This window comes from Babesia bigemina, assembly GCF_000981445.1.
Source record: "Babesia bigemina genome assembly Bbig001, chromosome : I".
Classification (NCBI taxonomy): Eukaryota; Apicomplexa; class Aconoidasida; order Piroplasmida; family Babesiidae; genus Babesia; species Babesia bigemina.
The window spans coordinates 2,413,938-2,427,077 of NC_027216.1; the positions used below are offsets into that span (position 1 = coordinate 2,413,938).

The 13,140-nt window shown below is 49.0% G+C and overlaps 5 protein-coding genes across 5 annotated transcripts; 2 read left to right on the forward strand and 3 right to left on the reverse strand.

The window, feature by feature from the left end:
* Positions 1-375: 375 nt before the first annotated feature.
* Positions 376-5,205, forward strand: BBBOND_0110920 (RIBOSOME BINDING PROTEIN-1, putative; the record flags this gene model as incomplete). The annotated part of the gene is made up of 1 exon (XM_012911527.1): positions 376-5,205. The coding sequence occupies one exon, from the start codon at positions 376-378 to the stop codon at positions 5,203-5,205; it is 4,830 nt and encodes a 1,609-aa protein (XP_012766981.1).
* A 681-nt stretch (positions 5,206-5,886) lies between these two features.
* On the forward strand, positions 5,887-6,648 carry BBBOND_0110940 (hypothetical protein; the record flags this gene model as incomplete). The annotated part of the gene is made up of 2 exons (XM_012911528.1): positions 5,887-6,448; positions 6,533-6,648. The coding sequence occupies 2 exons, from the start codon at positions 5,887-5,889 to the stop codon at positions 6,646-6,648; spliced, it is 678 nt and encodes a 225-aa protein (XP_012766982.1).
* Positions 6,649-8,014: 1,366 nt separating this feature from the next.
* On the reverse strand, positions 8,015-9,252 carry BBBOND_0110950 (HAD-like superfamily hydrolases, putative; the record flags this gene model as incomplete). The annotated part of the gene is made up of 2 exons (XM_012911529.1): positions 8,015-8,700; positions 9,099-9,252. 2 exons carry the CDS (start codon positions 9,250-9,252, stop codon positions 8,015-8,017), a joined length of 840 nt encoding a protein of 279 aa, XP_012766983.1.
* Positions 9,253-9,315: 63 nt separating this feature from the next.
* On the reverse strand, positions 9,316-10,833 carry BBBOND_0110960 (calcium-dependent protein kinase 4, putative; the record flags this gene model as incomplete). The annotated part of the gene is made up of 1 exon (XM_012911530.1): positions 9,316-10,833. One exon carries the CDS (start codon positions 10,831-10,833, stop codon positions 9,316-9,318), a length of 1,518 nt encoding a protein of 505 aa, XP_012766984.1.
* Positions 10,834-11,274: 441 nt separating this feature from the next.
* On the reverse strand, positions 11,275-12,872 carry BBBOND_0110970 (TRANSCRIPTION INITIATION FACTOR IIE, ALPHA SUBUNIT, Winged Helix DNA-binding domain containing protein, putative; the record flags this gene model as incomplete). Its single annotated transcript, XM_012911531.1, has 3 exons — positions 11,275-11,937; positions 11,975-12,239; positions 12,550-12,872. The coding sequence occupies 3 exons, from the start codon at positions 12,870-12,872 to the stop codon at positions 11,275-11,277; spliced, it is 1,251 nt and encodes a 416-aa protein (XP_012766985.1).
* Positions 12,873-13,140: the final 268 nt, after the last annotated feature.

The window sequence follows — 13,140 nt, forward strand, 5'->3', positions numbered from 1 at the left end:
CCACCTCACCTAACATCTAACCAACTGCCTCCCCGACCTTTCCATCACCACCCATCCTCCCACTTAAGCATGGCTGCCTCGGCTTGGCGCCTACCCTCCTCAGGTGAGTGGTGTGTCTATAAGAATCCTGTGATGGGTAATGGATTTTGGAAAATGGTTTAGGTGTGGCATGGTTTTAGTGTGATGCGTATTGGTGTTATTCAGCGTCTTACTTCATAGCCTTTCCACCTACTACACTTAGTTGTCTGCCATGCTGTGTTAAGCGGTGTCACCTTGGAGGTGTGATGACTGTAGTGCTTCCCGGTTCACATGGTCCTGGAGGCTGGCAGTGGTGTTTTGTGAGAGTGGATTAGTGGGTGATTGGAAGTAGACAGGATGGTGGATAAAGGTAATATACCTGAGTTCAGGACTCTTAAGGAGTGCTTGGAATTCTTGGAGTGGTTGCATCATAATAGAGGCGCACAAGGCCAGCTGGCCAATAGACTGATGCGGCTGCTTAATGGCAAATACAATACTGTTGATCAACAGCAAATTGAACCCGCACTGTCACAGTTTTTAACTAATGTATCCAAGTTTCATACGAAATTGTGCAAAAATCCACAACGGTCGTATACCGGCGAGCGAAAAGCTAAAAATACCTTAAACGCTCTCCTTCAGTGCATCCCTAAGGTTCTTGCAGCTTTGTATTTTTTGCGGTACAATGTGGACGATGGATTCACAAGAGTGGGCGGTGGGGATTGGGCGGGTGAAACGGTTGGGATGATCGAACTGTACGCTGCGCGTGGTCCAGAGTTTGTTAGACGGATGATAGCGAGTGCCGGAAAAATTGATAGATACCTCATTGCGCAAGATGACGTTGAGTACGGTGTTATACCTGGTGGATTCGGGGCAGGTGAGTTGCAACCTGGTTATAAGAATGGCTATTCCCCAGCCTCTGCTATGGCAGGGGACATTATAAAGATTCTGAATAAAGAAACTAATAAAAACAATCTGCTTCTCGATGTTTATTCAACTACAGTGTTATCCACGACCGGGTCCGACACTGCAAACATCGCAAATGCCCTTCGCTTGGTTCAAGATTTCTGTAGAATTTTCGGAGAAGTACGAGATGAGCAAGATTTTAGGAATCATTTATATTCGAGAGACAAATGCATAAATTTAGATGAATTAAAAAGGCAATGCAAAAAACTTATAGTACCGCTTGAAAAAATATTCACCAAGGACCGTTTTTCCTTCACGGGATATGCTAGAGAATATCAATACCTTACAAAGGAGAACATTGCGAAAAAAATGGCAAGTTGGTTTAAAACACATCTGAATGCAGTGAATGAGAAATTGAAGAGAATTGATACACAATCCGGTGTAATCAAAAAACCACGCAAGGACAACCTTGCCGCCTATTTCAACAAACATTTCATTCCTTACGGATTCACATTCTATGGCTACGATTTCGGAAAAGGAAGCAGTCAGCAAAAGATTTTGACGGATAATTGGGTTAATGTAATTAATGAGCTAAAGAGAGAAGGTGACGGCCTGGCAAAGTTGAAAACGATTTTGGATGGTGAGGGTTGTTTAATGGAAGAGGAAGATGATAATGAAGTTGAGGACGAAGAGGCTAAGGAAGAACTAGAAATTCCGGATGAAGATTTGGAAGATGTAGAGTCCGAAGATCATACGCCTTTCACCAAACCCGATGCCGCCAAGCCTGTGGTCACCAAAGCCGAAGCGGCGAAGCCGACTGCTACCAAGACGGAGGCAATTAAAACTGAGGCTGCGAAGCCTGTTGTAAGTCAATCCGAAGTAACTCCAAACCAGGGCAAGAAATCTGAGGGAGCACAGAACCAAGGCAAGAAAGCGGAGGGGGCACAGAACCAGGGCAAGAAAGCGGAGGGGGCACAGAACCAGGGCAAGAAAGCGGAGGGGGCACAGAACCAGGGCAAGAAAGTGGACAGCCCTCAAAGCCAAAATAATGGTCAAAGTGAAGAAAAGCCTGGGAGTTCACAAGTCGCACAGGCGGCACAAACTAATACTTCAAGTGATTCAAGGGGAGGCTCTGAGTCACCTGGTGCCCATGATCCCAGTAGTGGTCAGGGCCCGGGTGACCAGGCGGCTACCTCCGGCGCTAGTCAACAGAGTGGTCAAAAGGCTCAGCCAGGTTCAGGTGACAGTAAGACGGCATCCTCTACTGCAGGATCTGGTCCAGGTGGCGGTGGAAAAGGTGATCATAGTCGTGACCCCGTAACATGTGATGGTGGTATAAGTGCTACTCTGAATGGCCAAAACTATTGTCAGCCAAAATCTCATTGGGGCAATCGTACACCATTCGTACCAACTGAAATCACCGAAAAGATGTGGGATGATTTTAAAAATCGACATCATCCTACGACAATGCAAAGTGTTCCTTCTATTCATACGCCTAGTTCCTCCCAACCTTTACATTACGTTCACGGTGACCGTGTTGTCAGCCAACGTCAACCCTTTGAAACACGGAAAAGGGTTAGGGGGCAGATTGGTCAAGGAGAATTACCTAAAGTTACCGGATTGGCTATCGATGATCCGTTTTTTGAGCAGCAGAGGATAATAGAAAATGAATACAAAACCGTGCTTAAGGACAACGCATATAAGTGGCAAACAGATCGAATGAAATTCTATGATGAACTGCAAGAACGACTGACTAGAGAGGCTGAAACCGAAAAGGAAATGAAAGAAGAACAACGCAAGGTGGAGCGTAGACTAGAAATGGACGCTAAATATAAAACTGCCATTGAACGGCTCACAAAGCAAAATCTACAGAGAGAAGCAGACGCCAAGGCGTTGGAAAAACGATTTGAAGAAGCGACCAGAAAAACGGACGAAAGACGTAGACAGGAAGAAGCAGAGGAACGTGAAAAACAAAAAGAAGAGGAACATAGGACACGATTGCAACAACAAGCCTATTATGATCACGCTAACTCGTTGAACGGTAAGCCAGCTCCCGATCCCACTGATTTTACTTTAATGCAGAATGAGGCCATTAATAGGAGTAGAGCGTACAAAGAAGCAGAGAAAATAGAGAGAGAAAAGAATCTGGAACTTAAAAAGGCACTGTATGCGGCTCAAAAAATTAATTTGCCGCAGCATATACCAAAACCAAGAAGCATACAACCTCCCCTCGTGAATTTGGATGGGCATGCTTCTGTGTTCGTGAATCAAATGGAAGGTATTCCACTGAGTAGTTCTTCAAAAGGAAATGACAACGTTTCCGGACTTCGGCAAATTACGTTTTCCACGTCATCTGTGCCAACAACCGCAACCCTGTCCGGGCAGACTCCCCATAATCCAACAGAATCGCCAGCAACTGCCACACTAGACGACTCAATCATACCTGCATTTACGGACGTCACTGCTATTAATATAAAAACACCTGCTGATCCAAATAAATACTACTACGGAGAGTTTACAGGGAACGTTGTGAAAGACCACTCAAACGTCACACGGCGAAAGGAGCTGGCAGCTAATGCGTTTAAAGTTCAACGAAAGTTATTTGAACAGCGCGAGCCCCAACTGCTGGCAGTAGACAACCAAATAAAGCAATCAGTGCAGAAAAAGGAAGAGGATGTCGAAAACTGGCAAGAAGCGCGGAGAAGTGACTTTCTGAAAGGTATTCAAAGAGATATTCAAAGTCGGGTCACGAGTGCGGATGGTGATGCTGTGTTCATGTCAGGGAATCCTATTACATACCAAAAACCTGTTCTCGTGATAGGACAAGTTGTGAAAAATAATCCTGACACAAACGGCAAACGAAAACAGGAGGCATATAATATTCTTCGTTCGCAAAATTTTGATGTCACAGGCGATAAAATTCTGATTCCCAATATTCCACCTAAGCCCCTTCCGCTACTTCCCTCCATTGGCATTCCGGCTGGCAAACCATTAAAAGAGGCCAAGCAAATACCGCCCTTACCGCCGCTGCCGTACCCACTCTCTGTTCCTGCCATTGCTTCTGAGCCTGAAGGCATTGATCTGACAAAACAGAAACGTACCACGGAACGTACGCCCGTGATACTCCCGGAGGTTATCCCTCCTCTCACTGGGCAGCTTGATGTTCTACCCATGGAAAATTCAACCGACTTTTCGGGTAGTACAATCGTACATACACCAGCTCATATACCAACGGTCTACATTCCACAAGACAGTGCTTTCGAGACCTTTGTGCCGTCGGAACCAACAGGCGATCCCATTGCTGATCCCAAGACAAAGCCTCCGCGGAAATCCCTCACTCCGGTAGAAATCGAAGCTCATCCAGGGGTCATGATTGATGAACCGATATGTCAGCTGTATTCCCCAGAGTTGGTTACAAAAAAGGTTCCTAGCACTGATCACAGTATAGCTCCGCCCCGAACTGTGCGTGAGATGCTGTGCTGGCTCAGCGATTTGCCGCATGCCCTGGGATATGCCAATTTAATCAACTACATCTTAAATTTGTTTGAGGGGTCTGAATCAATAGAAGCCATCCCAGAATCTATTTCATCGGACGATGTCACCGAAGCCTTATCCCAATCCTGTAGCCACGCCAGTTCTGTGCTGGCAGGTATCGAAGGGCCTGTGCCCATTGACCTTAACAAGTTGCACTATGAACGCTACGGCGCTCCACTGATGTACTACTCCGAAGACCCCTACACGCTTCTATGCCAATTGCTGAGCTATGTCTACGCCACTTATCATCAGCTATCTTTCCTGCGCACCCAGTGCCGGAGGGACTCCGACCAGGGTGGGTGGCGTGAATGTCAGTACGGTAAAAATGTAAAGGCATCGGAATATTGGCTCTGCACCAAAGATCCATTAGACCCCATGAAATTACAAAGTCATGGTTGCGACCCTTCCCCCTTGCAAGGTTTTCTCACTGACCAGTCCGATATCTCCACTTACTGGTATCAGAGGAATGATGTATGCCAGAAGAGCCGCATTAAAATGGGTTTTCTTCAGAAACATTTTCGAGATAAGCATAAGCATGGGTTCTATACCTACAACTTGCTGACTGGGGCGTGTTATAATAATGTAGATCCACTTGAGAAACTTTGCCGATATCTTGTATGCCTCACCAGAAGGACGCCGCGTACCACCGGGGAGCTTGTGTCCTTCTCCCATCATATCGGCAATGAGTTGCAAGGTATGTGTCAGGGTTGTCTTTACTTGGCACCGCCATCACCAAGTCGTATGACCTAATGCCTAATCTACTACATATCATAGTTGACGGGGTAATACGCTCGGCACTCGGGATGGCGGGATGTGAGATACAGACGAAATGTGCCCATGCCTTCTCATGTTGTTAGTAAAATGCATTGCTAGGTGGGCGGCCATACACCTCAGTAGCTGACGATTGCCATTTAAGATGAAGTTGTGGGTCATCTATCGGGTAGACTAATGTCACACAGTAATTTTGTATTTGGATAAATGATCTGTGGAGGCGTGTACATAGGCGAGATAATTGGTTATGCCTTTATGTCGTAGGAAATACAGGAAGCTTCAGGCTGTTTAATATAATACACTCAACCGCATGTAACTTTTCAAGGTTTGATGCGTCTTTGCAAATGCACCAATGCCTATAGTTCCAGCACATTCCATTTCTATTTAAATGTTGTACACCCAATGGCATGCGTTATACATATTGCATGTCTAGTTAATGGTATGAACTTTGCTGCGGCAGGGCATAGGTAACATCATCGTACCTCTACAGTACGTATGCGTGCTCCGCACAGATTTTACTTGATTTAAATAAGCTAATCTTGGAGAGGTGCGGACAGCTCCTGTGCTATCCCGTGATTGAGAGACGCTTAAAGGCTCGACATAATAAGACCAAACATTTCAGACTAATAGCAGTCGTTTAAGTAATAACATCATTACAAAATGGTATACAATTCGTTGACTGAAGCCCCGCATACTTTCAGGGAGGGTATTGACTGGTTGATTGCTCTGAAGGGCAACGATGCTGAGAAGAACTTGGCTGCCATGGGCGCCGCACTTCACAAGTTCTTGGCAGACAAGCCTGTTGGCAAGATGGAGCTGCCAGCTCTCGAAGAAGTCAAACGTATTTCTAAGCAATTCGTGGCGCAGCCGGAGCTGAAGTATATGTGGCCGGCGGACGACGTGTTGAGGAGATTCAATGAGCGTATCATTAAAAGCCACCGCCAACTCCGCAAAATAGTCTGTACCATATACGACAGCGATTATTTAAACGTCATAAAGTCTAAGAGACTCACCGCTCAAAAAATCACGGAACAATTAAGTAAAGCTGTGGATGGTTGTGAAAAGTTCCTGGATAAAATCAAAATTCCAGACGAATATAAGTCTGCTTACAGTTCAGAAGCGACTTGGGAGACATCATGTTCGGAGAATCCGGAAGCTTGCGCTGTGGTCCTCGTGGGAATCGCGCCAATGTTGTACACAGGATTACGGTTTTTGCAGTGTGGTAGGTTAGCTGACAACTGGAATGGGTCATCGGTTGTGGCAACTATAACGGTTGGAAGTCTTTTTCATGCATTGCGTTACTTAGGACCGGAATTCCGCACAAAAATGACTACTTCAGAAGTAATTAAGGCGTCAAAAAGTATTAGCTATCAAATGTTGGTAACGCTATACGATCTGGCCGGGTTCTGGGCATTCTATTAAGCAGATATTTCGGTTGAAAACGGAATGCAACTCAACAACCACTGGTTTGGTTTCCGTCAGCCCAATGTGCGGTTGTACAAATTCTTGTGCATTAAAAAATCTTCATCGTAGTTGTCGCCAATTGGATGCACTATGCTCACACACAACACTGCTGCCATCAGTCGTTGGCGAATAGTGTTCTGAACATCGATTTAATCTCGTTCACAACACGAAGTGGCAATATCTTGTTCCAAAGTTGCAATTGGTCATCTTTGTATGTATGGCAGACAGCGTGTGGAGACGCGCAGCTCATAAACCACGCTTTAGACTCCATTACACCTCATCAAGTGGTCGTCTAGAGAGACGCATTGTATCACATCGTTATAGCACCAGTGCCGGAAGTTCGGAATTCGTTAGTTACAAGGCGTATACACCCCCACCATAGATTGCATCGCTCAACAGAGAACTCTTTTATCATAGCTAGATTTAGACACAAACTTTATCACTTACCACATACACACGTACATCGTTGTATTCACAGTTGTTGACGATATAAGCTGCCTACGTGGCATGCCACGTCGGGAACGCTAGATGGGAGTGGAACGGGGTCCGTGCGAGTGACGTCCAACACGCGTTGCAACGGCGTGACGCGCGCCTTTCAACCTACACTACAGCACAGGGCATAGTGTGGTAGACGTGGGAACCAGTACTATAAGAATGCAGACTCAGAACACTATACCACTTGATACACGGGTGGAGCGGCGTGGCTCACATTATATCTTATATATTCCTATGAGTTTCACAAAATTCGCACATAATAGCAAACATAATGCGACCATCTACAAATATGTATTCCGATAATTTCCTATAGCTCCTCTGGCACAGATGGCTGCCCCTGTTGCCATTTCATCTACTCCGAATGCCTTATACACTGACGTAAAGAGAATACGAAACATTCACGGCGTAATAAGCATCATAACAAAGATTATAATACGACAGAATCCGTGTAGTGCTATAGTGAGATTGCAAACTGTGGTTTTAGGGAAATCGGATGTTTTGATCAAAATTCCCGTAGAACCATCAAAGCTACGCGCCGCGTTCTCTATTAGCCAGCAGACATAAATTTATAGTTACATGCTTATAACGTGGATGATCTATTCCTAACGAATCACCGTAGTCCAATTACCCTATCCCTCCGCAACACTGAGGAATGAGTGACCACTGCAGTTCGCCCATATTCCAAATGTTTAATCCTGCAGCGTATTTCATGCCTCATTAATGTACAAACACGCATTAATGGTTATGTTGCAATTTAAGCTTGAGAGACAGCTTTTTAGCATGTTCACGCCGTTCAGCGTGGAAACAGTGACCGGCTATGGCGACTCCACTAAGTGCTAGACGCTACGCTCAAGTCACCGCTGCCCGATTCTTGAGAATGCATAGATATTATTTCCACCCTCTCTACATGTTCGGCTTCGTTTCGACTTCCATGGATGGTGCTGCGTTCGTGGTTCAGCGACGGCATGTCCGCTATATCGCAGGGGTGGCCGACATAGGCACACATGTCGTGCGAAATGTTGTAATATCTAAGAAGTCTCCACATACCTATGGCGGGGCTAACTCCCATAGGAGTCAGCTGCATGGCTCCCCTCGGATCTCTACGAAGGTTGTACAGGATGTTGTCCAAAGCTCCCAACACGCGCACAACCTCACCATAATGGTATACAAGTATTTGCGATATATCGCTGTTCACTATTTGGTCCCTCGTGCAGATATGCAGCTCAGACTGCACGCCGTGCTTGGCCATGACAGCACTGATCGACGACGCCTCCGATCCTAGAATCAGCCAGTTGTCGAACGAGCAGAATATGGTATATACTTGGTGACTTGTAAAAACAACGGCATCGACGATTTTCTTCAGCGCACTCTTACTAAAGTATGTCCCGTGTACCAATCTTCCCTGCTTGTCTAGAACAACGGCGCCGCTGTGGTATACCCCTGGGAATCCGTTGTATACGGGTAGCCCGTCGTAAACATCGTATAACATTCTGATGGAATCTTCCCTTCCTCGACCTGTGGCGGGTTATGCAACGGAAATTTATGGCGCCGATGCCGCCATTGCGAATCACGGCAATATGCACTCAAATGTAATATCGCATGTTTTACAAGTAATATACCTCTTCATTTAATGCAAAACACTAGACAATACAGCCATATTGCACTTATGAAAGCTGGTTGCGAACAATCGATTGGCTTTGCGCAGGGGATTTGTAGCATTGCCACGCCCATGACCGGCAGGGGACGCGGTCGCGGAAAATTACTGCAAGCGACCGTGAAACTCACACATAGCACCTAATACCCGTAGGATGGGACTTAAACATAACACAAAAATATTTACATTTATCCCATGCATACCCAGGGTACCGGTTGCCCAAAACTAGACAGGCAACTTGGACACAGGCTACACATACCTGTGCAGAAAAATGCGACTTGCCCCGATCCACAAGCGTCCATGAACGTCTCCGCATTACGGCGGCTCACGGACCGGAAGGGCGCACCAAACGCGGCGTCCACGTCGAAGGCCACGTACGGGACGCTCCGCTCAAAACGCGGGAGGAAACCCATCGCCTCCCTGCTACAGGTGCTCGACAGTATTGTACATTAATCGAGTTTCGATTTTTACTGCATTTATACCAATTTCGACAGCATAGCCTGGAACTCCGCGAAGTCGATCACCCCGTCGTTGTTGGTGTCCACCTCATGGAGTACGCGCTGCCAGTCCTCCTCGCTGACGTCGGTCACGCCGAAGAGTTTGCCCAATTCGGCAGATGAAATACTTCCGGAATTGTCGGCGTCGAACAGCTTGAACGCCTTCTCCAGGCGCTCCTTTTGCATGAAGTTGCGGCGGTCCATCGCGACAGTGAGGAATTCGCTGTAGTCGATGAAGCCGTTTTTGTCGAAGTCGATGTCCTGCAAAATCTGGTCGACCTGTTCCTCCACCTTGACCACCTCGGAGTCGTCGAGGGGCGATCCCTTGAGGTGCAGGTACTCCGAGAATCCCCGGATGAGCTCGTTGCGGTCGAGCTGTCCGTCGCCGTTAGTGTCCATCCTGCGGAAAATAGTGGTCAGGTGGTTGCTCTCCTCCTTCGTGATGAGCTTTGAGCCAATGTAGAGCAGTGCGGCCTGCGACAGCTTCTGCGTATAGTAGAAGGACTTCATGTTGTTGATGGAGAGCTCCAGGCTTGGGAGGTCCACGCCGTAATCCCTGGTCATGTAGGTGAGCCAGTGGTGCTCGAGCGCCTCGTTGGCGCTGATGCGCTTGGCCGGGTTGTAGGTGATCATGCGCGAGATGAGGTCCTTTGCGCTCTCCGACACCTTGCGCCACTGCGGGAGGTCGAAGGTGTACTTGCCCGTCTGCACCTTCTTGATGATTTCGGACTCGTTGGCGCCGTTGAATGGCGGGAAACCGCACAGCAGAATGTACAGAATCACACCGATCGACCATATGTCGCACTTGCTGTCGTAGACGCCCTTGAGCACGTCTGGCGCGATGTAGTACGCGGTGCCGATCTTGTCCTTCATCTTGGAGTTCAGGTCGCAGTACGTGGATAGACCGAAGTCGATGATCCTGATGTTGGCGTTGGGTTCCTTGGACTCAAGCAGCAAGTTCTCGGGCTTGAGGTCGCGGTGCACGACGTTCTGCTTGTGCATGTAGTTGATACCGCTGAGCACCTGCTTGATAATCTTCGCGGCGTCCTGCTCTGAGAAGCACTTCCGGCTGACAATTTCGTCGAACAGCTCGCCACCGGTGTAGAGCTCCGTGACGAAGTAGTAGTACTTCTCGTCCTCGTAGAACTCGAAGATCTTCATGATGTTCGGGTGATCCAGCGACTTAAGCACGTTGACCTCACGCAGAAGCGACTCATGGTCTCCCTTGCGCTTGACGGAGCTCTTCAGGATCACCTTCACGGCGTACTGCTGCCCGGTCTCGCGGTTGAGGCAGAGCAACACCTCGCCGAATGACCCCTTTCCAAGTAGTTTGACGGCTTTGTAGTTATCACGGAACGACCCATTGGCACATGTGACGAACATGCCAGGTGTGGCTTTTAGAGAGCTGGCACGTATCTTTGCGGAGCCGACACTTTCGCCAGCCTTCGCGGCAGAATTCTCGGTGTTACCGCGCAGTCTGGCGAATTTTTCAGCCATAGTGTCGTTCCGTCGGGAAAAAGGTATGCAAAAACACATTTAGGCGGTGCGCCGGGTGACCCTAGGCGCTGCTCATAACCGGAGTCAGAGAGCGGTGTGAAGGCAAGCTTCCGTTTACTAATTGGTATTTTACAATACTGCAGTAATTTTTAGCAAAATGTATGCAGTGACACCGGCTCAATGGCGCTCCTCTCAGGCGACATCACATACAGTGTAGTGGCATGCCCGGCGCAAAAGTGGGACGCGGCATACAGATGTGTGAGAAAAGGAGCCCTCCATGATCTAGCTAGGCATTTCCTACACATACGACAAAGAACAACCGATCTTCCACCATTTTGAACCGTTGGAACCGTCTGTATTCCTTCCAGACAATAGACGCGTCGCGCCCGCATCCGCGTAGTCCGGGAGCCGATTTACAATTACACATCGAGCAGCATAGATTTAGAGGAAGTTGAGATATCTGTCCTGTAGCTCCAGGAAGTTCTCAAACTCCTCGTTGTTCATGTGCTGCTGGTAATCCTGCGCCTCTGTCAGTGGGAAGGAACGCCCCAACTTGGTGATGTAGAACGTTATATCCTCTGCCTTCTCCATCTGTTCGCTTTCTTCCACCACATTTGCCTGCTCGGCAGGCGCGGAATCTTGCGACTTCGCATCCGCCTGGGTGCCGGACGACGCCTCGTTTAGCAGCTTAGTAGCCAGCGTGACCTGGTTAGTTGTCGCGGTCTCTTGCTTGAGCGTGTGGTGCATGCGGAACTTGATTTTGCTGGTTTTGCCGTTGCTGGAGAGGGTGGTAGTGGTGTGCCTCGTAACCTCAGCAAGCAGCGACTTCACAATGGGCTTGGCCGGCGCGGCGGTTAAGCTCTCGCTGGTGTCGCTGGTGCCACTCACGACGCTCGACGCTCCGCCCACAGTGCTGATCGCGGCACTATCCTGAGCAGCTCCGTCTTCCTCCTTGTTCACTATCTTCTCCTTCCCCCTGATGTACACGGCGAACTGCGGGACCTCCATGCCCCAGGCGGCCGCCAGGCACTTCTTCAGGTTCCTGACCTGCTCCTCACACCGTTGCTGTTGCGATGAATAGATGGAATCTTTGGTGGCTTTGTCCTAAACCTCATTACGAACGCCGTTACGCGCAACCCACATCAAGTTCGACCTTGGAGCCGCAGTAGCAGATGAAGTGCGCGTCGAACCCGTCCATCTCGAGTTTTTGCACCTCCAAGCTGTCATATATGGCATTGCAGGATGGGCAGACAAAGCGGTCACACTCGTGCAGACTTCTACGCCGCTGCATCAGCATCTCCTCCATTTTGCTGAGCTTGTAGTGCACTGCCAAAATGAAGTAGCTGCTCAGCCTCCAGAAGGTCTGCGCGTTGCTCTGAGGTGGCGGCGGCAGGATGTCCCTGGAGCTGCACGGCATTACTCCTTGCAAACGCTGGCGCGCACAGCGGCAAATTCACTGCAACAGCACACGGTGGACAACGGCTGAAAAGGCAACAGGCACAAGCACACTCCGACATGAAAACCATCATCAACACAGCCAAAATGCCATAATACAATACAACACACGATGTACACCGTTATCTACAGCAAACTGGAATGGCCGCCAAACAGAATCCACGGGAGACGATTCGCCGGTGCCACCCCAAATACCACCACCCAACGTGGACACGTAACGACAACAACGTAATACGCCATCAATCCGCAACCGATACCTACCTCCTTGGCTGACGCACAGGCTTAGCGAGGATGTCTGTAGTCTGCCCCGTGGTGACCCTGCTCACCAGGCCGTGACGCTCCAGCTTCACCAGGAACTCGTGCACCTTACGCTCCGGCAGCCCCAACTCGGACTCGATGTCGCGCTCCGTGATCGCGCGCTCGACCGCAAGCAGCAGGTCCGCTATCACGATCTCCTCGTCGCAGCAGAACAGCCTGGTGCAGCTCTCCACCAGCGCCGCGAAGGTTTCCTTGTCGTAGGCCTTGCGCGTGGTGTTGACCATGATGGAGCCGACGCCGCCCTTAACGGGCGGATCGGTCGCCATTTTAGCTCTCCCCGACGAATGTCGTTATCCACGCGTTCACTTCATGTTGCACGGCCTTGAGGTGCTCCGAGGGGCTGTCCGACGTGACGTCGAGGGCGACGACGGCAGGCTCTGCGTTGAGGGCGGAGCCGGGGGCGCGAGCACCCAGACGAAGCCTCGCCTCCGACTTGATGAGCGACGTCGTGACTGTCTGCGTGATTTCTACGGGGTCGCGATCGGCGATCTCATCCCGCTTCTCCATTGACCGCGACAGTACTGGTTGGGGGTG